Source organism: Polypterus senegalus, chromosome 3 (genome assembly GCF_016835505.1).
Source record: "Polypterus senegalus isolate Bchr_013 chromosome 3, ASM1683550v1, whole genome shotgun sequence".
NCBI lineage: Eukaryota > Metazoa > Chordata > Cladistia > Polypteriformes > Polypteridae > Polypterus > Polypterus senegalus.
In genome coordinates this window covers 234,993,530-235,019,574 of record NC_053156.1, presented here as the reverse complement: position 1 = coordinate 235,019,574, position 26,045 = coordinate 234,993,530, and the positions used below count along the sequence as shown (strand labels likewise).

Genomic DNA, 26,045 nt, shown 5'->3' with positions numbered 1-26,045 from the left:
AGTGAGTATTTTTAATTTCATGCATAAATGTTTTAACCAGTTGTGTTATTCTTTGTCACAGCATTTATTTATGGCTTTTTGATTTGTCATAAATAGTGCGGCTTTATTACACAAAGTTGTAATTTATTTTTTGGTTAGCGCATATTTTCACTTTCCTGAATTGCACTGTATAATGGCCGGCAGAGTGATTAATACAGCTACATATCAGGCACAGAAGGCTGAGTTCAAATCCTGACTCAATTACTCTCTCCATGAGGTTTCCATGTTCTCCCCAAGTCTGTGCGTACTTTTCCCTGGGTACTGTGTTTTTACATGTTAGGTATGTGTTAGGTCAATTTGTAATTTTGAAGTAGGCCTTTGTGATGAATCATGCCCTGCAGTAGACCGATACCCTGTCAAGAGATCCCATCTTGAACATTATGCTGCCAGAATAGACTGTGGCTTGTATGACTCTGAACTGGACTAAGCAGATTTGAGAAAGGTACAGGGATGGACAGAATTTCTTATTTAAAAAAAAAAAGCGGATATAGAATGATGATAAAGTGATATACGCGATTAACTTTAAGTTGAGACACACTCAATCGCACTTACATAAATTACACCTGTCTAACATCATCACTACTGTTAAACCACTTAGACGTGGCTATTTCCTAGCATAAGAAAGTTAAGCGATTGTTTGGGAACCCTCATTATTTAGTGGGACCCCATCCTTTACAAAGAGACCCCAGTAAACGTAAAGTGCTTAGGGCCCCAAAAAGGCTAAAAGTGTCTCTGTACTTAGCCGTTCTTTGTACCTGCCTTGTTCATGTAGTAACATCTCAGAACAGTTTGGAAAGAAGTGCTGAATCTGTGCCTTTATGTTTGTTCACTTAATTGTCTATAATTATGCCAGAGGAACCCTTTGAATGGCACATGATTAGAATGTCTAGTTTATATTTTATGATTGCACAAAACAAAGAATACTAAAAATTGAAAAATTAAATCCTGGATTGATTGATTGTTTGGATTGCTTTACTTTTAATCTTGTATTCCCTATAAAGATTGCATATCTTTGGTATGTCCCAGGGGAATTCAACTTGGTATCTACCACTGTGTCATAAGACTGATACCATAGTGTCTGATGTTTTGCAGTACTCTACTCCATGTCTTTAGAGATGAAAGCATTTCTGTTCATTCAGAGGTTTATTATGCTGAATTAAAATCTTTGCTACAGGTCAGTGCCCTTTTTATGATCAATGATCATGTACACTAGAAATCGCTACTGATAAATCATTATCAATTTCATAAATGTTTTGTCTGAAGATGCTAGATGGAGTAGCCGCCCACTACCCTAACACTAATTAGAGAGCAAAATATAATAATATTTTAAATATGCAATAAAACAGTAATGATTTGACATGAATGCTAGCAGCATAGTATTAACAAATGATAACATTAAATGCAGCTTTTGATATAAATGAAGGTTACAAAAACAAATGACTAATGATGAAGAATGCTTATGACTAATTGCATTTATGTGACTTAAAAGGGTCTCTTCCATTTATAAAATGAATGTTTGAGAATTTGGGAGTGTATTAGTGTCTAGGGTGACAATAAATGAGTTCATTTGGTTTATGGTTTATCATTTATAAATGATTACAGTCAGAGATGTCAGTATTCTCATTGTTGGCAAATCTTTATAAAGTTTTATGAATCTTTACTAATGAATTCAGAACTACTGGCCACAATCTGTGACCATCACAACTGCCCACTGCCTTACATTATTATGCATCAACTGCCTGTCAGCAATTACAGCCTTCATTGTATACTAAAGTAAGGGCGATAAAGAAAGAAAGATCTTGCATGTAGGGCCTAGCTCCCCACAAAATGGAAAAAAAGTGCTTTGGAAAATACAGTCATAGATGTTTGTGGCAATTTTGTAAGTCATTTCTATAAAATAACATGTTCTACATCTAAACGGGTAGATACAATACTTTAAACAAATAACCATTATTTTTTCTTTCTTCCACAAAACACCATATATTAGTCAATATTCCATCAGTTCTGATTCATTCTACCTCTTTACTTAATTAGTAGCCTAATTAAAACAGCTTGTTTCTGTTGCCAGTTTATATGGTCACTTTATTAAAGAGATGTAATGAACCTGTTTGTATGTAAGAGTTTACCAGAGTATGTGGTCTATAAGAATACTCGCTTGCTGTCTTTGAGTCAGAGAAGTTCTTTTGATGCAAGACATACGCAGTGACAGATACTCACATTGTTAATTTTTGTTAGCAGAGTTTTAGTTTGAATGCCATCATTCTTACAGTTATTTTTGAATGAACACTAAACCTAGTTGTTATAGTAAATTGAATAATATTTTGAGCAATTATTTTCAAATTTTGTAGTCAAAATTGAGTATAACAAAAAATGTTCCACTGTTGACAGATGGTGTTGAAAATCTGTGGGTAAGATACAAAACACTTAAAGGCTGGGGAAGCCCCTCTGATAATTCAGAAAGACATGAAATGGGTCACCCTTGGGACTGTAACATAAGATGTTTCATAGAATAACAAATGCTTTTATACTCTCATCTTAAACTCTCTGCTACTTTGTTTGCAAGACCTTCATTGAGCATATGTGAATACATAAATATAAAAATATTGATGACCCAACAGGAATATGTGATTAGAAAAAAAATGCAATAAAATATAAGCCTATAAAATGAGGTAATGTATCCCAAGGAATTATTTAGCTGTTATAACATTACTTTTTTTTTTTTAATTTCGGGCTTGCTATTATGGATTATTTTAGACTTTCTGGTGTTATGTAACTTATATTGCATCTTTGGAGAACATCATGAAGCTACTTAGCATTTTTCATCTGTGATAAAATGTAAACTCATTATCTGTCCAGACTGCTTTCTTTATTATTTGAACGCGGGTGTGACAATCAGCACATTGTCTTTTGTTTAATTAAATGCATCAGTTAGGCAGACACCAGGTGCTGCAAGATGGTAAGGCAAAATATAGTTGTTTTGAAGCTGTGTTCTACAAGATTTACATATTTCACCCCCTTTCCTTTGCACTTCAATACATGTAGGCCTTGAAGCAGCAGCAACAGAAGAACCAGAAGAACCGCAGACAGGGAGGAATGCCAGCTTCATCGAACTCCCGGCTCATTTTGAAGGCAGTTAAAGACATGGGAGACAAGACTGCTTCTAAACCTAGTAGGTGATTTCTAGCAAACTGAGAAAGGATATGGTGCTTGGCAGGGAGCTTTGTCAAGAGGGAGGTGGTGCTATCTGAAATGTCTGGAGGATTTTTTTTTTTCAACAGTCCAGAGTGGCTAAGGAGGTATTCAGACTCAATAATTCAGGCAAAGGCTGTATTTTTCATCTTTGATTAGAAGTATGCTTTTTAAACTGATTCAATTCACCCCCTGCCAACAGACGAGGAACTGTTGGTTTTGCTCTGTATTCTATTTGACATACTGTTTACTTAGAAGGACCTTGAATAATAAATAATAATTAATGTTTGTAGTATTTAATAATTAGTGACATTATGCTTAATTTTTGTGGCAAAGAACACTAATGTGTTACAAACATAAACTTAAAATGGCATTGAGTGTACCATGTGATGAGTTGATTCTGGGCATTGGCACCTTCACTAGGTAAGTGGGTTATAATATAGATGGATTGTATATGTCATTATAAGAAGTGCTTAATATTTATGCATTATCTTAACCAGCTGCATTTTTTTCTACACGCTAAGCAAGAAGGTTACATTATTTAACTTTGCAAGAAAACGATAAACTGGTCAGTGCTGTTTTCAAATGAAGATTATATATATATATATATTTATACTGTATATATACATTCATTACACACAGAGTGATATATATTTCAAGCATTATTCTTTTTATTATGCTGAAAACTCAAAATTCAGTATCTCAGAAAATTAGAATATTACATAAGACCAATAAAAAATGATTTTTAATGCAGAAATATTGGACTACTGAAAAATATGTCCATGTGCGCACTAAATACTTGGTTGGGTCTCCTGTTGTATGAATTACTGCATCAATGCTGCGTGGCATGGAGGCGATCAGCCTGTGGCACTGCTGAGATGTTATGGAAACCCAGGATGCTTTGATAGCGGCCTTTAGCTCATCTGCATTGTTGAGTCGGTTGTCTCTCATCTTCCTCTTGACAATACCCCATAGATTCTCTATGGGGTTTAGGTCTGGCGAGTTTACTGACCAATCAACTACAGTGATACCATGGTCATTAAACCAGGTACTGGTACTTTAGGCAGTGTGGGCAGGTGCCAAGTCCTGCTGGAAAATAAAATCAGCATCTCCATAAAGTTTGTCAGCAAAGAGAAGCATGAAGTGCTCTAAAAGTTCCTGGTAGATGGCTGTGCTGAGTTTGGACTTGATAAAACACAGTGGTCCAACACCAGCAGATGACATCACTCCTCAAATCATCACTGACTGTGGAAACTTCACACTGGACCTTAAGCAACTTGGATTCTGTGCCTCTCCACTCTTCCTCCAGACTCTGGGACATTGACTTCCAAATGAAATGCAAAATTTACTTTCATCTGAAAGGAGGACTTTGGACCACTGAGCAACAGTCAACTCCATCTTCTCCTTAGCCCATGTAAGATGCTTCTGACATTGTCTCTGGTTCAGGAGTGGCTTGACAAAAAGAATGCGACAGTTGTCCATGTTCCGAATACGTCTGTGTGTGGTGTCTCTTGAAGCACTGACTCCAGCTACGGTCCACTCCTTGTGAATCTCCCCCAAATTCTTGAATGGGCTGTGTTTCACAATCCTCTCAAAGCTGCGGTTATCCCTGTTGCTTGTGCACCTTTTTCTGCCACATTTTTTCTTTCCACTCAACTTTCAAGTACTATGTTTGGATACAGCATTCTGTGAACAGCCAGCTTCTTTCAGCTGTCCTTCCCCATGATTATGTGGCCTACTGAACCAGACAGAGAGAACATTTAAAGGCTCAGGACACCTTTGCAGGTGTTTTAGAGAAATTAACTGAGTTGTGTGTGACACCATGAGTCTACAATATTGAGAACTTTTTCCCAATATTCTAATTTTCTGAGGTACTGAATTTTGTGTTTTCATTAACTACAAGCCATAATCAACAACGTGAAAAGAAATAAACGCTTGAAATATATCATTCTGTGTGTAATGAATCTATATAATATATGAGTTTCAATTTTTGAATTGAATTACTGAAATAAATTAACTTTTCAATAATATTCTAAGTGTCCTTTTTGACAGTATAGGAAAATTGTAGTCTGCCAACACTGGGGGATAAAAAAATCTTAGGTTACAAAATTATTCTTTGCAGCACTCAGTAGCCTGCCATTAACAACACTTATTGCTTGGGCTCAAAGATTGGTAATTGGTATTGTTGGTATCAAAAGATTGAGCAACAGAGAATTGAAGCAGTGATTTTTTAAAACTTTTACACATTTGAGGACCTGGGGTCAGATTTATAAAACCTGCATATACATAAAAAGAAGCTTGAAATGTTTGTGCTCAGCTTTTCATGCAAAAATTGAGATTTATAAAAGGAAACGTGATGGGAATCCTTGCGTATATTTACAGTAAGTGTAACCTATGAATTGCAACATTTTGGAGAAACTGGGAAATGATGACACCCCTGATCAAGTAGGAGTATGCAGACATACTTGCACATATGATAATTCTTATAACCAAAACGTTATGACAAATTTCAGAAGTGATGAATATTATTGTATAGGCTGTTTTATTTTTCTTTGCAAATGACCAATGCTGCATATTTTCACTGAAGAACCTTATTATTTTTCATTAGTTTATACTACCTACCTATCGCCACTTCCCAGGATTAGAAATCAAAGTGCAGTGTCAAAAGAGGTATGATTTACTCCCTGTGTACAGAAAGCTATAAATATTCAGCCTTACAGCCTATTTATAGCCTATTGATTTGACACAACATGGCTTGTTTGGCACTGCTTGAAGATTATGCAAAATGTCACATATGAAGGGAATGACCTTTTTGAGACTGTCAGGATTGTTTTTGCCATGGTGAGCCAATATGAGCCAATTTAGACATTCGAGCCATTCTCCTAGAACTACTGTATGTGCTAAATTAGCCCTGACATTAGAAAGAGAGACTACCTGAAATTGGGCTACACCTGTTCATATCCAGGTTTTACCAATTGCTTGACTTCTGACAAATGGAACCTACAAAAGGGAAGTGGCAGACTGGTCAAGAGTGTCTTAGCTAAGCTTCAGCATCATGCCTGCTGTGCTGTAATCCATAAGCAATGAATGAGGCACTACATTCAGTTTCCATATGGCTTGCTTGGACATGCTAATATGCAAAGGCAATTTACTGCAGTGTTCAGTTTTCCTAAAGTAGTCGGGGCAGTTGAGAGCACTCACATTGCAATAAGGACATCTATCGTGAATGACGCTGCTTTTGTTAACCATAAGCACAATTGTAATGCCGAGATGATATTGACAAACTTTGTGGTTCAGTGGCCTAGTCAATGCATAATTAATTTAGTTAGATCAGCCGAATTGTTGAAGGTGCTCAGATTTTTTTTTTTTTTTTGCCATATTCATGTTTTTACACACATTTGACATCTGGTCTTTGATATGTGACTTAGTGGAGGTGCACAATGTAACACAGGTTTTGAATACTTTTCAAAAGTCATTGTGGACTACTTTGAAGTTTATATATTTTAAAATTTTTAATTTATGGAAAATTTGTGTGTTTTTGGAATGACTACAAGACCTGGTTAAATTCTTAATGTTTTAATGTTTAATTTTTCATAAAATAACATGACTGCAACTCTAAGCTTTGAATGTATTGCTAAAGAACAATCTAATCCAAAGTAAAAGCATTTCCTCTTTAACTTGCATTAACACTTGTGTTAAGACATGGTGAACATCATCCTCCATTGTTCATTACAATCTTGATAAATGGAACTCTTCAGATTCACTCCTGACCCACTAAAAGTTCTGTATAGTCAGCTATGCATTTGAAAAATGTTGACATTGTGCATTGAATGGATGGTTATACTGCATCTTCTGCATTTGTTGGTGTGGACCAAGTAAACAGGAATTATAGGAATTTGTTTAAAGATGATTATTACATTTTGATGTAATCAAATGTTTTGATTATTTTTGGCTATTCTGTTTATTTTAAAGTCCTAAATTACATGTACTGTATATGTTTATGGTTAATTTAGCAACTTGTGTACGATTATAATGTTGCTATCTTTTTTGGATGCATTGTTAGGTTGACAGGCATAAGTAATGATTTGCCTTTTTAAAGCTGCATTTTCAGGACACCACAATTGTCATTTTTGACACAGTAATCACAACTTCTCAGGTCAGATTTAGATCACTTTAGTACGTGATACTAAATTAGATACAGACATTCAGCATAAATATCTGTACAAATGCATATTAGATTTGGATCACTTCCAAAAGTAACTTGAATAGTCAAAACAAAAAAAAATTGAATACCATTCAAAAATTGAAATCAAGTCACCTTTAGCTGCTATCTGAACATTGCCTTAACTAGCCTGTAACTTGCAGCAACTTGCAAACTCATACTCATCAGGTATGAAATTTTAAAGTGAATTTTACCATTGTGACATTTCTCTAGAATATTTCCTGTTGACCCTCTGCTTCCCCTAATGATAGCAATTATGTCTGTGGTAACTAATACTAAACTTGGGACAATTGTGCATTAATATTTTAGCAGAATAAAAAAATAAAGGCAATGAGGTGCAGGAGAATCTTTTCCCAACATTGAAGCTGAACTCATTCTACACATCTGGTAGTTCTCCCACATCCTCATTACCCTTTTGGGTCTTACAGGCCTTTTGGCAGTTCAGCAACGCTCTTTACCTGAGTGTCCCAGAACATGCAATTTCAGATCTGATGAACCAACTACAAAGCTGATCATTGACATTTGGTTCAGTTACACTTAGGAACAGCCTTGTGGTTGAGCATGGGGTTCATTACAGATGGTCCACATCTAGCTCAGAAATCAATGTAAAATTTGGATTCAAATCAGGCAAGCTGTTGCTCCTAATCCCACCCTTCCAGACACCCCTCCATTTCCCACATGACTGTTCAAGTCTCCTGTTAGAAGCATAGAACCAATAGATGATATCCCTTGTGAGAGGCTGGAATATTCTAAATAGCTTTTTGGTACAACAAGGTTTTTCTCCATGCACTTTTCTGGGACTGAGTGTTGCTGGACTATGTAAGTCATCTGGTCACCCAGCTCTTGCCAAAAAACACCCGCCCTTGGCCCAAAGGCATTTTAATAAGGGACATACTGTAGTTATGTTCAACAAACTAATGACTTTAGTGTTTGTTTGTATTTATGGACCATCTGCACTCAAGCTGTCTTTGGCATATATGTGTTTATTCTCTAGTGTTATTGAACCAGAATTTATGGATTTCCAAAATTGTTTCCAAATCAAGCAAATAGTCATACAAGCGAAGAATTAATCCTTACTTACATTTTTGAAGGCATAATTTTATTGTGTCTTTGCTAAAAAAAAATGAGTTTTTAAAATCCACTTTCAACACCACTATCACAGATGCTTCACTATATGTTAGTAATTCATTATACAGCAGTAGTTACTATTATATAGTTTTGTATTTGTAATTAATTTCAATCACTTTGCAGGAATCTGTGCTCACTGTGACATAAAAGAACCTTTTTCTGTTGATTACTGACAAAAAAAATAACTAAACAAAATCCACTGTGATTCAGTGTTATATAAGAAAATGTGGAGATTTCCAAGACTTTTTGGTAGTGTAAAATATGTGTGTGTGTGTGTATAAAGATGTACAAGTATATATTAAATAAGCATTTATAATATTAATATGATCTTCTTTCTGTAAAAGCATTCAAATGTGTGCATGTATTGAGATATCAATTATTGGCTTGTATTGGAGGATTTGAATGATATGCAAAAGAAATTGTCCCTAGTGTGTGCTTGTGTGTGTGTGTGTGTGTGTGTGTGTGTGTGCACATGCCCTGCCCAGTGTTTGTTTCCTGCCTTGCGCCCTGTGTTGGCTGGCATTGGCTCCAGCAGACCCCCGTTACCCTGTAGTTAGGATATAGCGGGTTGGATAATGGATGCAAAAGAAATATAATTCTGATAGACCTTTATTTTGTCCCAGCTCAAACCAGTTTGTTTTGTGTGGTGTTAATATGCAAAGGTTGCCAAGGAACTGACAGCTGCACTAATCTTATCGCTTCATCTGGTTTGAGCTTGAATGTTAACTGGTAAAAACCAAATGGAAGTTTATATGGTAAAGAAGTCCTTAAGGCAAATTAACATGCCTTTTATTTTGTTTTTATCATTACTATGTAGTTGATAAATATTTCAAATTCATGTGCCATCCTACAGCATGAATACTTTATAGCAGCATTACATGTAGCTATTTAAAGCCAGTCTACAGTTTACTGTTGATGCTTTTGTAGTAAAGTAGTGGGAAATTTCACTTTTGAAAGATTAAGACACACATGGAAATTTTACTTTTTTTTTCTGAAACAGTATAATTTAGTTTAACTATATTTTTTGATACTATAGTTTAATTATGCATTTCAATTGTTTTACCTTACATACAATGCAATTTTTTATTCATGCAGCTGCATGAATGATTGTCATTTGAACACTACTTCTTTTTATTAGATAGTTTATAAATTATACAAACAACTTTCATTTAAATTACATGGCCATGCGACTATGACAGTGCAAAAAATATTAGACTACTGGTATATGTGGTAAGAAATAGCGTGTACACAATGACTAGAAACATCATAACTCCTTGTATTCATCACAGAAAGATGTAGTTTCCCTGCTGGGTGATTTAAAAGCCCAGTTTAAAAGGATTCAGAGAATGGTGTACCCCAAATCTACTCTAATTTGCCACTATCTTACATTATGACAGTGACATCCATTAACCATCCAATAGCTATTCTAAGTCTAGTAATCCAAATAACACAATTGAATTGCTTAATACATTGAATTGCTTAAGTACAGTTCTGTTGTATACAGTATGGGAGTCTTCTCAGTTTTGTAGAACCTAAGCAGTTAATTATTTTTTATCAAGTTGTTTTTCAAACATATTTAATCTTATTTAGGATCATGGAGGACTCTCACCTATCTTGACAGCATAGGACTTAGAGTGGGAGCATCCCCACAGGAGGCCCCAGTCCCTCACAGCATACACTCATTAATAAAACTAAAGCCTTGCATAAATGGCCAGAGTTTAAGTTGACAGTTGACCTAGCAAGCACATCTTTAGAATGTAATGGACAAGGCAGTGTATCCAGAGAAAAACCCGCACTGACACAGGACAAACCTGCAAACCCCACAGAAAATAACTAGGCTGGGATTCACTCAAGTTGTAACACAGCAGTGCTTGTCACTTTACCGCCAACATTATAATCGGTTAATAAAGCATTAATCATACTGGATTGGGGAGGGGAATTTGTTTAGCTGACTTTGTTCTCTATAAATAATGTATTGAATAAACCAACTTTTGAGCACTTCTGTGTCCTTGACAGAGGCAGCATTGAAATAAAGAATAGGTAACTATATTATATCTACTTGAATTTCTTATGCCTTCTGAAATGCTGGCTAATAGTGTGTTTCCTCTTAGCAGCTGTATTTAAATGTAAATGTAAATACAAATATTCAAAGATTCAGAGAATGTTAAATATATATATTACAAAGCAGCCGCATTCCGGTAGAACATTTTGCTTATCTCATAACTAATGAATAATTCAGATCACTTATTTTAGTCCAATATTTGGTCTTAGGGCCCCAGAGCCTCTGCTGGCAGTATTGAGCACAATGAGCCCTCCACTTATAGGGGACCAGTTCATCAAATGGCACAGTCAATCACACTGGGCCAGTGTTCAGCTGCAACATCTTTAAGAATTGGGAGGTAGAAAACCCACCTGGGCACTCTGTGAATTTGCATTCTCCACACAGACAGCATCCAAAGTACAGAACTCTGGAGTTCTAAAGCATTAGTGCCAAACTCTATATTTTTATTTTGGTTAATGAAACATCATAATTTTGTATTAGTAGTCATAATTATGAAGAATGAAATTGGTTTGGTCAGTAAATTATGTATGTAGTTGGGCCAGTGGCCAACTCTCTTATATTTTAATTTCAGTAATAGCAGATTTCAAACCTTGCACTGTATTTTAGAGCCTACCGTTCTCCTTTTCCTAAGTGAAGAAATATATATATTATCATACATTCTGGCATTTTTAGGGTTTAATTCTAGCAGCACACTTTTGTCATACAGGTTGACTTGGCACAGACCTTTTTGACTTCCTATAGTTTTTAATAACAAGTAAAACAGAGATAAAGAGTTGGGGATCCTCCCTGTATATTGCAAGAAAAATAAGAAAATCAGCGAGTAATCACAAAAGACTGAGTCCAAAGGAGAACTGAATGGGCAGGAAAGGTGCATGGCCTTTATAGTTGGTGATCAGGAAGAAGCAGGTTCATGGGAAAGTGCCGGAAGTGAGATCAGTAGGAGGGCGTGTTCAGGACAGGAAGTTGATACTGGTTTAGCTTGGCTTCCCTTCTGATGATCTGCAGAGGAGGAAAACAGAGGTTAGTGCACTACATCAACACCCGAGCTGACAACTTTGGCTGACTCCTATGTGCACGTGTGTGACAAGTTCTACCAGTTTCATTGACTACAAACCTTAAAAAAATAAAAAATGTTGGTTGGTGAAGTTGTTTGTTTGCTTTCACCATTTTTATTTAGCTTATGTGTGACAAATTCTGGGCATATACTAATTATGCTTTGACTGGATGTCTGAAATGCTTATTCCTACATTTCCTTTCATAGGAGAAGGTCAGGAATAAACAAAAAATATCTGTTTCATTTGCTAAAACAATTGTTAGAAGCTATGAGCAACATATTTATTTTTTGTCAACTTTATAACAGATTCAACATGAATTTCTCTCTATTATAAAAAAAATCCTGTGGAATGAATGACTAGGAGACGATACGTGATCGTCACGTTAAGATCACGAAAGACAAATAAAAGAACCATGAGACGAAAGAGAATGGGCAAAAAAAAAATCAGCAGTGTAAAGGAAAGCAGCACATACAGGTGTCTCAGTGGATATAAAGCATATAAAGGACAATACGTTATAAATGTAACGTCAACGAATAAAAGATCGCAATAGCGTAAAAAAAAAGGAAATTAATCATCAGGACCAGGTGTAATTGAAAAAATAGCAGTACAAAGCAAGGTCAGAAATAAAAGGAAAAGAGCAGAAAACAAAGTCTTTTCGCATTTGCATCATTCAATGCACAAAACGCAGATTTACACAATAATGGAACATATGCTATGACAATCTGTGGACCCGCAACAGTTAAAGCAACAATAAGTTTAATTTCAAAGAAAACACAATTCGGTCAGGTGTATACTTATGATCACGGAGAAGTGATCAGAATGCGAGCAGCAGAGACACAAAGTAGCAAAAAGGACATCGGCTGGACAGGCTTTAAAAAGATCGAAGGGCAGCGCGACAGCACAAGGGCAAGTATTGTTTTTACAAAAGTTTTTAAAGTAAAAGTGAAAATAATGCATATGTAACAATTCCCAAGAAAATAACAATCTCTTTAAATTGTATATTGCCTGCCTAAGGTAAAGTCATCCCTGATGGAGGATTGCAGAAATCGTGGGAAAGAAGGGGTCCTTTCATCGGATTAGTGCTATTTCAGATGTGGAATGGCCAAATGGGAGAGGCAGCTTGATGAATGAGGTCTCCAGGACTTAAAACAAATCCAAATCATATTATGTGATATCATCTCATGTGAAATTCTATTCTGTACTTTTTATTTTTATAATGAATTGAGGATTTGTTCTGTTCTATATATTGTACTGTATTGTATTGACCCCCTTCTTTTTGACACCCACTGCACGCCCAACCTACCTGGAAAGGGGTCGCTCTTTGAACTGCCTTTCCCGAGGTTTCTTCAATTTTTTCCCTACAAGGGTTTTTTTGGGGAGTTTTTTCTGGTCTTCTTAGAGGGTCAACGCTGGGGGGCTGTCAGTAGGCAGGGCCCATTGTGGCACTTCTTGTGTGATTTTGAGCTATACAAAAAATAAATTGTATTGTATTGTATATCCAGTAAAGCAAACACGGGGCTGAGCGAGCGAAGCAAGCAGGGGGCGGACCCCCTAGTACCTTAAAATATAATCTAGTAAAAAAAAAACAGACCTTTTATGGATAGCATTCAAAAGATTCAGTTGTGTAATAAGTATGGCAAAGGAAATACTGAATTGACACTTTTCAGTGAATGTAAGTTAATCTAAATTGGTTCTCTAATTGTTTTATTTTAATTTGTCCTCTTTTCAGCAGATCTCAGCATTGTTTAGTTGTTCCAAATCACCCTCTAAATGTGGATATTTCTTTACTCATTTCTTTAATTTTAAGAAATATTTTGAACACATTTTAAAGCTTTGTAAAATTAATTTTCTTACTTTATTATGCCTCACACTCTTCCCTACTGTTTTCAAATTTTCTAAATAATTTGTTTTAATCCAAAAAAGACTCAGAAAAATCTTTTTTTAGCTTTGCAGATCTGCTAAAGAGTAATATACCATTTGTGTGACTTTTCAACCTTGCTGTAGCTAGCATTTTTACTTTCACTATTTGTTATTTTTTTTGGCTCTTCCTGTTTTTTGATTTTTTGTTTTCATTTTGTACGGCGCTGTGGTAGAGCCAGAGTGAGCTGCCTCATTTTGTCTCCCTGTTGCTACTCCTACTAACACTGCTCAGACACATATATTGTGCTTCCAACAAAATTGGTTAATTTTATATTTGTGCTAACTAATATGGGAAAGGTACATCCATACTCCCTAAGACATGTTCTCTCAGGAAAACATAAATTGAGTTTTTGAGAGGATGTTTCTGCTTCCAGAAATCAATTCATTTTCATTCCTGTGCTTTTTGAAGATCCTTAAAGAGGGATTAAGTTGCTTGACAAATGTAAGCATTTATTTACACATACTCGCTGTAAAAAGCCTGTCTCCTGCTTGCAGACAGAACAATCCAGCAGATATCGCAAATGAGCTTTGTCATAAAATACAGGACAAGGCAAAAATACATTTAAAAATAATAGCGGTCTTTTTGTACCTGCTGATACAATTTTTGTACTATTTTCTACCAGGAGGGAATATGCGCTCTGGCATATCTTTCCAAAACACCCCACCTTTTAATATCTGATCTCTCCTCCCCCCATTTCTCCCCACAACACACACACACACACACTCACACACACAAAGGCCTTTCTGCCTTCTCTCTGTCAGCTTTGCCTCTCTAACTGTCATCCTGACTGCAAACTTTCTCCCAGAATCATTTCAAGTCAAGTTCAGAAATCCCATCTGGGGTCACGGTGGCCTTGCTTTGACTAATGAGACACTTGTTATGTTGACTTGTCTTAATCAGCAAAAAGCAGTTGTATCATAAATGTTGTAAGTCGCCTTGGATAAAGGTGTCAACTAAATAAGTAAATGTAAATGAAATGTAAATGTTAATGAGGTGATACTTGCTAAAAGTAATGCTATGCACATTTTGATTACTCACCTTTGCTTTCAAGTACATACAGTATCAGAAATCATTCCTGTCAAGGCCATTGAAAGGTCTCACTTTACGTAAGTGTTGATAACAAATTTCCGAACATCAAATTTAACAACAAAGTAATGTAACCCCTCAAAAACTATCCATCCATCCAGCCCGTTATATCCTAACTACAGGGTCACGGGGAGCCAATCCCAGCCAACACGGGGCACAAGGCAGGAACAAGTCATGGGTGGGACGCCACTACTGCAGGGCACACACACATACCTGCACACCAAGCACACACTAGGAACAATTTAGGATCGCCAATGCACCTAACCTGCATGTCTTTGGACTGTGGGAGGAAACTGGAGTACCCAGAGGAAACCCACGCAGACACGGGGAGAACATGCAAACTCCACGCAGGGAGGACTCAAGAAGTGTACCCAGGTCTCCTTACTGCGAGGCAGCAGCGCTACTACTGCGCCACTGTGCTGTCCCCTCAAAAACTAGGACACCTATATTGGTGAAATTAAATATTAGCCCTAACAAAGAGTCAGAAAATCAAGAAGGGTTTAGCACATACGCTTTAAAAAGCTGTCCAGTCCTGTTGTGAGGACAAAAAGCATGAGGTGCAGAGTGTGTGGGGAAAGGCCATTCATTACATTCTAGCCCATCAGATGGAATTGAAGTCTCCTGACTGATATAACTGAGATTTTTAATCTGTGCAGGAGACACTTGGCCCTTTAAAGGCATTTGGAGGTACAGTACTGCAGGCAGTTAGGGAAAGACATCTAAATATGTCTCCAAACGTCTTTAGCTTGGCACTGAGATTAACTTTGGTTGGATGTAGAGCATGGTAATAAAACATAACATATTTGAATTTTTTAAATAAGAAATGAAAAGATAATTGACTTGTACTGTGCACTTGAAGTGCAGACAATGGATGGCCCTAGTCTAGCACATGGTGACGTCCGATATATGTCTCTGATTCATTAGTTCCTGATTTTTCTTATGTACCCTGTATTACTTCTTTGAAGCGTTTACCTCCCTGCCGTTTAATAGTACACCTCTGTTCCATACCCATATTACTGTGTGTCTGTACCAAGATTAAAAAGTAGTTTTAGTCCATGTTCAAAGTAAAACTTGAGACTATCCTTTATTATCCTGCAAACTGATAATTGCCTTCATGAGATTCCAGTCCTAACAAGAGTTATGCCGGTAGTGGCCAGCAGATGCTGAGGACAGTTTCTATCCCCTGAAGAGTTTGTAAAGATGCTCTAATCTTTGGGAGACTACAGTGAATAGTAGAATAATCGTATTCAGACACAAATCTGCATTTCTAGAAACAAAAGACAAAACAAATGTGAGGCTAGTATGAATCAGAAAGTCAGGTACCAGAAAGTCAAAAAATAAAATGTGACTATTTTTTTTTAAATTTATGCAGATTTGATCACTTCCTTTTGCAGCTCCTAACATGGTTGTATGTGCTCATATGGCATAACCATTTCAAGTGTATGCTAACATCAATATCAGCCTGTAGCATACACGGCCATTAGTCAGTAATCCATATCCTGGTGATTACTGTCTGCCTATGCCATTGAATAGATATGGAGTCACTGGGCCAATTAACCATATATGTTCATTTTTAAAATGTATTCTTAAACACGTTTTTCAGCTGCATACTATAACCTTTATATTAATAAATTGTATTATTTTCTTTTGGTTAGATTATGGTAAGAATGTGAACGAAATAAAATAAGCATCGGTGTGCTTTATATACAGGTATTAGCTGTGGTCACCATATAATGTATAAGTTTAATAGAGAGTTCAGTAATGCTTAATAGGAATATTTTGATGTCATTTTTGTTGGTCTCATTTTTTTGTGCAGCTTTTAAGATATTTTAAACAACACACAGAAAAACAAAATATCAATATTCTATAATAAATACAATCACAAAACAAATGACAATATTGTCACACAAAATATATGTTCGAGTATATGGCAAATGAAGCATAGGATGGCCGATATTTAAAATGACATTTAAACAGGAGCTTGGAATAACCTATAAAAGCCGTCCATTCTGTCTAGTGATCCCACTCACAAAGTCCAAAAAGCCCAAAGCCGGAGTCAGCTTTGGAATATGGTGTCTGGTCATTTTAGGGCACATTAACTTGTGCACATACTCATATTAGGCTAATGTAGAGTGTTTCACTAATCTCACACACACATTTTTTTAATGCAAGTGGAAAAATGGATTAAAACATAAAAAATACCAACAAAATAAAAAGCATGCAGACAATTGGACTATGTGCAAATGTTATTCACACCTGCATGTGAAGCTCTCCATTGTGACAATGTGCTGCCGGAAAATGTGATATGGCAATTGAAGAATTACGAAAATTTCCATTTTTAAACTGGATGCATGACTTTTCTGTTTATGTGATAAAGGACATTCTTTTCTCAGTGTATTTGGTATCTGTCAGCATTGGACTGTATTAGAATAACTTCTAACTTATTTTCATCTGATTCATAATGCCTTAAATTGTGCGTTGTGTTTAGGATTTATTTAACTTTTATGTCTGCTGGTCTAAACTGTAATGTTTGAAAATGTATTAAATATTTTTGTTTAATAGAAGCAGTACTAATATAATTAGTGATTTCATAATATCATGTCTTTATTATAGAAGGGGTGTATAGAATGTTTTGGCGATAAAGTACAGTTTAGAGTCCATGAAGTGTAACGCTTATAACAAAATAAGTGTCTAAAAATCTACAAATTAAAGTTGAATTTTCTTACTAATCATCTTTTCCTTGAGATTCACAGTATTTATATATTTCTGTTTTATTTAGAACCAATAAAACGTGCAAAATGTGCAGAGATTGATGTGGAAACGCCAGACTCCATCCTAGTAAACACCAACCTGCGCGCCTTGATAAACAAGCACAACTTCTCTATATTGTCACCTGAGTGCCAACAGCAGCTTCTTAGACTTCTGCCAGAGGTGGACCAACAGGTTGGTGTTTTGTAATTTATTTTTTAGCTATGTGAGAATAATATGTTAATAACAACCCTTAAACTGTTTGCATTGTCAGCTTTACAATTGATATGGTCTTACTTCTAAGTTTAAATATGCAATGTTTAATGTATCTGTTTATTGTACTGAATATTTTAAAGGCCACTGTAACATGATGAGCTGAAATAAATAATGCTTACTATAAATGAGCATATGGATTGTACATGTAAAGATATACACTATATTAACATATAAAAAGAAAGATTTATTTTGATATCTAGTTTCTTTTTGTCTGAAACAGGTTAGGATTTTTTTCAATTATTAAGAATCTATTTAATAAAATGAAAATATCAGTATTAGATTTTTTTTAATTGTAGCAACATTTAAAGCTACAATAAAAACCCCTGTTGTTTGTAAATGATGGATTTTATTATAAATAGCAAAATACCCGCGCTTCGCAGCGGAGAAGTAGTGTGTTAAAGAAGCAATGAAAAGAAAAGGAAACATTTTGAAAATAACGTAACCTGATTGTCAATGTAATTGTTTTGTCACTGTTGTGAGTGATGAGTGTTGTTGTCATATATACATATCTATACATATACACATATATACATACATATATATCTACATATATACACACACATATATACATACATACACACACATATATACACACAAATACATATATATATATACATACATACACACACACATATATAAACATATATATACATATACATACAGTACATATCTACATATATACACACACAGCTATTTCGTATCAGTGCAATACGCTGTTTGTTAAAACGGTTGACTCCGCTCTTACGTGCAATAAAAATCAAATCATTCAGTTGTCTTTGCTCATATGTCATTTTAGAGCTGGACGCCTGGCATCTTTTTGGCCACAAGTTCGTTTCTGTTTGGTGTGAGGTTCTGTGTTGTGGAGATTCTCAGGATGGATTGCAGGTGCTCATCAGTGAGGCGACTCCTGTGTGCTGTTTTGTTAGTCTTTATCACTGAGAAGAGCTTCTCACACAGATATGTGCTACCAAACATGCACAAGGTTCGAGACGCATGTAGACGGACTTTTTTTGTTCTTCAAAGTCACCAAAGCGCCGTGCAAACTCAGTGCGCAATAACTCTAGTAAGCGGTAAGTGTTCAGCAAGGCAGCTGAAGCGCTGCATTATGGGATCTGTAGTTTATTGTGTTACCAGCGCTTCATATACCCGGGCTTTAATAACAATAATACAGTATATAAAATGATCTCGGGCGGATATAATTACACGCCGGTCCGGATGTGGCCCGCGGCCCTTGAGTTTGACACATATGGACTAAATAGAACTTGAAAATATATTTTTTTTCAAATGTGATCGCGCAATTCAGATAGAGTTGACGCAAGCACTACAGCCTGAATGCCTCAATAAGTCATCCTCTCCTCGCTCTTACTTTTTACCGCTCATCTAAGGAATACACTGAGTATGGCTTTACCAAAACAATCATTGATGGCGAATAAAGTATCCATTATTCGAGTATGTAGAGCGGGATATATATATATACATATATATATACCCGTATCGCAGCGGAGAAGTAGTGTGTTAAAAAAGGTAGAAAAAGAAAAGGGAACATTTTAAAAATAACGTAACATGACTGTCAATATACAGTATTTGTTTTGTGAGTGTTACTGAGTGTTGCTGTCATCAAGGATTTGATTATCATTATTTCTTTCAATCAGGTTCGTATTTGTAGGATGTGTTGTGTTCAAGTTACATTCCGTGTTTGTCAATCGCTGTAAAGATGACAGGTTTCATTCATCGATTCGCTTTCTTACTGCATCAATAAACAGCTCGTCTTCTTCTTTATCTGAGACCTGACACACTGCATGCACGGGTTTTTTACACTGTCTTCCTTTAGCGGACATTGACTTTTCCACCGTGTGCTTTGTTTCCACAGTAGCTGCATTTATGAATATGCTTATCAGACGCTTCATATTTTTGCTGCCTTTTCAATTGTGTAATTCGGTTTTGTTCAGCTCTTTGGAACTGTTGCTTTTATCTGTGCACTCGCCAGTTCACGTGAGCCACTCGGTGTACTTGCATCGAAGGTTCCCAGCTGTGCTGGTGCCATCTCGTGCTATGTCCATAGCTTTATTTAATGTTACCTTAGTCCTGGCACTTAAAACTTTCTCTCGCAGTTTCGCTGAGTTTGTGTTAAACACCACCCTGACCATCTCATCTTCCTCTCCATAAGCACAGTCCTTCACCCGTGAATATTTACCCGTGGCAGTTTGCTATTGGATTGCCGCTGACGGACGGCCTTATATGGGCAGGCACTAAATTACAAACGCCAGCGGCAGCCTGTCTATGAACTTAATTTAAAGTGTAGGTTTACATCGTGCTTTGTTTCCGAAGTAGCAGAACTCATGAATATGGTTGTATATGTCACTCGCTCGCTTCTTATTGTTTCGCTGCCTTCTCAATTATATAATGCATGTTTTCTTGAGCGCTTTTTTGAGGTCTTCCTGGTTTTCTATGTACTGCGTGATTATGTGGGAGGCGTGATGATGTCACACGAAACTCCGCCCCCACGGCGTTTAAGCTCATCTCCATTACAGTAAATGGAGAAAAACTGCTTCCAGTTATGACCATTACGCGTAGAATTTCGATATAAAACCTGCCCAACTTTTGTAAGGAAGCTGTAAGGAATGAACCTGCCAAATTTCAGCCTTCCACCCACACGGGAAGTTGGAGAATTAGTGATGAGTCAGTGAGTGAGTGAGGGCTTTGCCTTTTATTAGTATAGATTTTAAGTTTCCTTATAGATAGATACTTTATTAATCCCAAGGTGAAATTCACAAGCAACCACAATATCTGTATTGCTGTCAAAAATTAAACTATTGTAAGATAAACTACTTATATAATCATAGTTTTTGTGAAATTGGATTCTCTTTGAAAGTAACTTAAAAAACTACCAACAGTTTGCTCATAGCTGAATTACCATAAATCAAGTGTTCCACTTACGGAATGTACAATACTGGCAAAAGCTGTGATTCATGAAGACACCAGCTTTGGACTTTAGCTTTTGTAACACAAGTAAATTCTTTCTATTATAAAAAAAATCCTGGGAGAGAGACTAGGGAGACGAGACATGATCTTCTCGGAAGACAATTTGATGCCCTGTGAGAGACACATTAACGGCACGTGAGACAAGGCAGTCAGACAACATTTAAAACAAGATCACGGACATCCAATAAAGCAGTTGTTGGAATGCTTTTGGAAAACAGACATAATGTGCTACCAGCTCTTAAAACAATGACAAGCAGAACGCGCAACTTGCCAGCAGCAGCAGGAAGACAGCAAATGATCCGACTGCTTCTCCTTAGCATGCGTTCAGCTTCCAGACCCTAACCAGCTGCTGTACTGGCTCTGAAATGATCAACGTGCAGTGCAACAAAAAGAACACGCAGCTTGCCAGCAGCAGCAGCAGAAAGACAGCAGATGATCAGACAGCATCTCCTTAGTGTGCATTCGGCCTCCCCCCCTTCACAACACGAGCATTTAGAAAATTTAACCACGCCCGGTGCCAGAAATAAAGGACAAGTATTGTTTTTGCAAAAGTAAAAGTGAAAATAATGCATATGTAACAATTCCCATGAAAATAACAATCTCTTTAAATTGTATATCTGGCAAACCAAACCCGGGGGTGGGCGAACGAAGCGACGTGGCACGTTTCCCCTGAGGGTGATCTGGCTCGTAAGATCCTCATTGTTGGGGACCCGAGTGGCTAGACCAGGCCAAGGAGTCGCCCACGTAACACCTGGCTGCGGCAGGTAGAGGGTCATTTCCGGAGGGTGGGACTGGACCACGTGTCTGCCTGGGAGGTTGTAAACTGGGATCCCGAGTTGTTTCATTGTGTGGTGGGTGCGGCAGCACACTGTACCAGTGCATGCTCCCCAACTTGACTTGACACGTGTGTTAATAATTTCAAACAGTAATATGAAATGCAAACTGAGTTAAATGGCTAGCTATTTTTCTTTATATTTTGGGTTTAGGGTACCAATATGCTATCTCCAGAGAATAATTATTTACATAGGATTGCTTTGTCTTCCAGTTTTAGTAATTCTAAGGACTGTGTGCTTATTTTTTTGTATACATGAGCAAATTACAGAAAGCCAATTTATGCTCAAAATTTCAACCTATGTTTGTCCCACATCATGAAGATCTTGGAGAGGCTGATCCTCAACTATATAAGTCCTCTTGTGGTACATCCCTCCAGGTTGCCTATAAGACATAGATTAGAATGGGAGATACAATTATCCATCTTCTCCACAAGTCTTATTCTGTTCTGGACAAAGCTGGCAGCACTGTGAGGATTATGTTTTTTATTTCTCTAGTGCCTTCTTTAATACCATCCAGCCGTTCCTGTTACAGTAAGGGGTAAACTCAGAGATACATAGTTGAGCTTATGGGGTTCTAGATAAAGAACTATCTGTCTAGTAGACCGCAGTTTGCAAGAGTTTAGGACTGTGTCTCTGGTATGGATGAGCAACACTGGAGCACCACAAGGATCAATCCTGTTTCCTTTTCTCTTCACACTGCACACCACTGACTATAAATATAACACCAGGACATGTCAATTGCAGAAATTCTCGATAATTTTGCACTTGTGTGTTTTTCTGATAAGAGGAATGAGATAGAGTTTAAGAATTGGGTCGAGACATTTGTTTCTTGGTACAGAAAGAATTGTCTGCCACTTAACAAGGAACTGGTTATTGAGTTTTGCCGCACCAAAGAGCGTCTATGTCTGGCCACTATTCAGCGAGTGGATGTAGAGGTGGTGCACTTCCACAAGTACTTGTGAGTCTACATCAATGACAGGTTGGACTGGTCTCATAACCAGTGGCGTAGCTCAAGTTCATGCCGCTCGGGGTGGGGCAGGGCGGGGCTTCAATTTGCCGCCCTCCAACATATCTGAATATGTTAAACTATTTAAATAGAAAATTAAAATGACGTATATTAAGATATATTTTGCATAGATTTATTCATATATAAAGAAACAGCAATAATTTTTTATATACATTTATAAGCATCAACTAGACAAGAATATAGTATAGATGCACTGATAAGCCGTGTTCTAATTATTAGCTTAATATAATACGCTAAGAAAACCAGAACCAAAGTAATAGGTGGGGATGTTTTCTGTGCAGAGCAAGAACGCATTCGGATCTATAACGAAATGAAATTATAAATTGTAAATTAGTTGTGTATCTTCCTAGAAATTATTAACGGTGTAACGTTTATGTTTATTTTTGTCATTGCCTCATACATTTCAACTGCTGTGTCTGATGCAGAAGGACAGTCTGAACATTATTTTTCAAGCATTTGTGGTTAAAAATCAGAGAATTTGACTTTTTTCACACATGAGTGATATTTTTCCGAACCCTGCTGCTTATACGCAAATTGTACTGAGCCTTGTGGCCAATAATGCTGCCCCCAAAAATGTGCTGCCCGAGGCAGACCGCCCCCTCCTAGCTACGCCACTGCTCATAACACAGAAAAAATATATAAGAAAGGGTTGAGCAGACTTTTTTTTTCTTGTGAGACTGCTTTTCTTAATTTTGGATTATAACATCTTTCACATATTCTGTAACTCTGTGATGGCAAGTGTGATTTTTATTCTTCAGCACGTTGGGCCAGTAACGTCACATTAAAAGAGACCAACTAAATCAACAAGATAATTAAAAAAGTGGGCTTCGTTCTGAGATACAAAAAATTAAAAGAAAACTAAGTTCCATTATGAACAATGCTCTGCACCACCTCCCTAACACACTCATCCTGAGTCCTTTCCGTACTCCTATCTATCTATCTATCTATCTATCTATCTATCTATCTATCTATCTATCTATCTATCTATCTATCTATCTATCTATCATTTCAACAAATTGTAAAATGGTTTATATATTTTTGGCAGTAGATTTTATTATTTTCTGTTTGAGCAACCAATTGAATGTGGAACATGCACAACTGATCATATTCAATGAGAATGTAGTCCTAAAACAGTCCACAAAATAGCATAGAGAAACAAAATCAATATCTTTCCTTTTTGAACAACTTCTTGGCAGAATGTTCTCTCTAGGCATGTCTATTTTGAAATGCTATGCTGCCTATACCTGCATTCTTTCTCTTTCCTCATAAGCTGGAGCTGACAGCCATATCAATTTGGTATATGCTCAAAGTGTGACCTTGCAGAGTGATTTCTTCTGACAAAAGAGGAGATTTTGAGAACATGAGAAATACAATTTTAGAAATGAAAGCAGGATATTCTTTCCGAAAGATTTATATGATAAAATTATCTCAGTCCCTCATCTATAGTCTTTTTTAAAAAAATCCCTTAAGTTAATTTTGTAAATTTATGAATTGCTGTTTAAGTTCTTTGTGGCTTTCTCGCATTCAGCGTGATTCTCTATTTATCTGAAAGAATTCGATTTCATTAATGCCTTTGAGAGTTTTGAAGACCTAGATTAGGTCCCCAGGTAGCCTTTTCTAATGTGGATTTATTCTTTCAATCTTTTATGATAGTGTGTGCTCTTTGCTGTAGGAACAGAATAGTTTGGTCTGTTCTGTACAAATACAGCATCTTTTGGTCTTGTGGCATGAGACCATAATTGCATATGGTACTCCACATTTGGTCTCACTACTGCATAACAAAGTCTTTAAATTCATATTAGCAGTTCACTTTTATCCTTATTTATTTATAGCTGGAATGATAAGAATGTGGCATTGATATGAAGCCTAAATCTTAAAAATAAACTGCTCTCATTTTTAATTAGACCTGATATACATTTGTAAATGTACAGTAGCACTCATTATTCACTCATGTTACCCTTACTCTTGAATGCACTTACAACCTGCTTTTAACTATCCAGTTCTGTTTATATCATTTGGACAGGTTAGCTGAGCCTGTTAATTTTCTTTATAAACTAGTAATATCTTTGTATAGAGCAGCAACATACAGTACATAAGGCATGGAGGAGTTGAAGACTAAATGAAACTATGGAGGGTAAAGGTGATTTGATTTTCTGCTTTTTACTGTCTGCACATTATTAGCAGAGAGCTGTCAGCAAGGAATCGCTTAACTGAATCCTGCATTGTCTGTCTTCATCACATTTGGACTGAAGGGGTCTGTAACCATAGACACAAAGACATGCATGACTTTGTGCATTTAGGTATGGTTAATTATTATATAAATTACCTGTCAGTTTCTATAGACATCCCAAGACACATTATTTATGCTAATATTAAAACCTTCTCCTGGTTCTATCATCTGTGCCATGAACTAAATGTAGTCCAGCAATTCTGCAGCCTCATGTTTTGTTATACATTAAGTGGAATTTGAATAATGAACTTGACAATTAGATAAGTGTCTAATTTTTTCACCATCCACAGTTTTGCTGTATCAGACTTTAAAAATGTTAAATCTCATGACCAGTCAAACCTTTTTTGGTCAAATTATGCTTATTAGGCATCCTTGTTTTGCTGAAACGGACACATGAATTAGCTACGAGTTCTGTTAGATGAAGCCTTGTTCCTTTCATGACTAATTAGACAGCAGTGACATTAAGCCTCTCAGATCCTTTTTGTGGTTTCTTGCACTTGGCAACTTCATGCTTCTTTACCTGGTGCAGTGAGGCATTTGACCTGTCTGGTCACTGGGTTATTTAAGAATGACGTCCTGTTGGCTCATAAAGTAATATGACAGGGTACCAGCTGGCGATTTTCAGTTGTATTTTCATGATGTAGAAATGGTCAGCTTGCTTTTTACAGCAAATTGGTGAAAGAAAGAAAGAAAGAAGTTTCAGTCTATATTGGAAAGCAGCTAGGAAAGCCCCCCACTCAATTGAAAGGAGCTGTTTTGGTATATAGTTTCACTCAGAGTTTTTAATTGTTTTCTTGCTTCGTGGATTTTTTCCAACAGTAAATTGAGTTTAATATTGTATGTGAATCATTTGTCATTTCATTTATTTTTTTTCTAGTTGTTTTAAGCTTCAACAGAAGCCCTTATTGAGGAGTGCTGTGCAAGAAAAAAGTGGTTTGTACTATTATATTGTATTTCTGAGGTGGCAATGATAATTTGGCCATCTTGCTCCGTGAAGAAGATTACTTGCATTCTGTTTTGTGAGTTGTTTTTCCCCCATTTTTGACAAAACCATTTCCCTCCCAACCTACCTGGGAAGGGTCTCTCTGCAAATGAATTTCTTCAATTTGTTTTTCCTATACAAAGAAAAGAAACAAAATTAAAGTCAAGGCTGGGAAATACACTGTTGTTATTATTGTTGAACGCATTTTTGCTAATTTTGTATCTCTGCTATCCACTCTAATGGACAGGTGACCGAGGTGTCATCT

General features: G+C 36.5%; 1 protein-coding gene across 4 annotated transcripts in view; it reads left to right on the top strand.

The window, feature by feature from the left end:
- Positions 1-26,045, top strand: part of asxl2 (ASXL transcriptional regulator 2) — a 291,665-nt gene that overhangs the window by 247,168 nt on the left and 18,452 nt on the right. For all 4 annotated transcript variants that reach the window (XM_039748788.1, XM_039748791.1, XM_039748790.1 and 1 more), the window contains 2 exons: positions 3,082-3,208; positions 17,482-17,645. In XM_039748788.1, the coding sequence (XP_039604722.1) occupies positions 3,082-3,208; positions 17,482-17,645 (291 nt within the window). The remainder of the gene's footprint in view (positions 1-3,081; positions 3,209-17,481; positions 17,646-26,045) is intronic.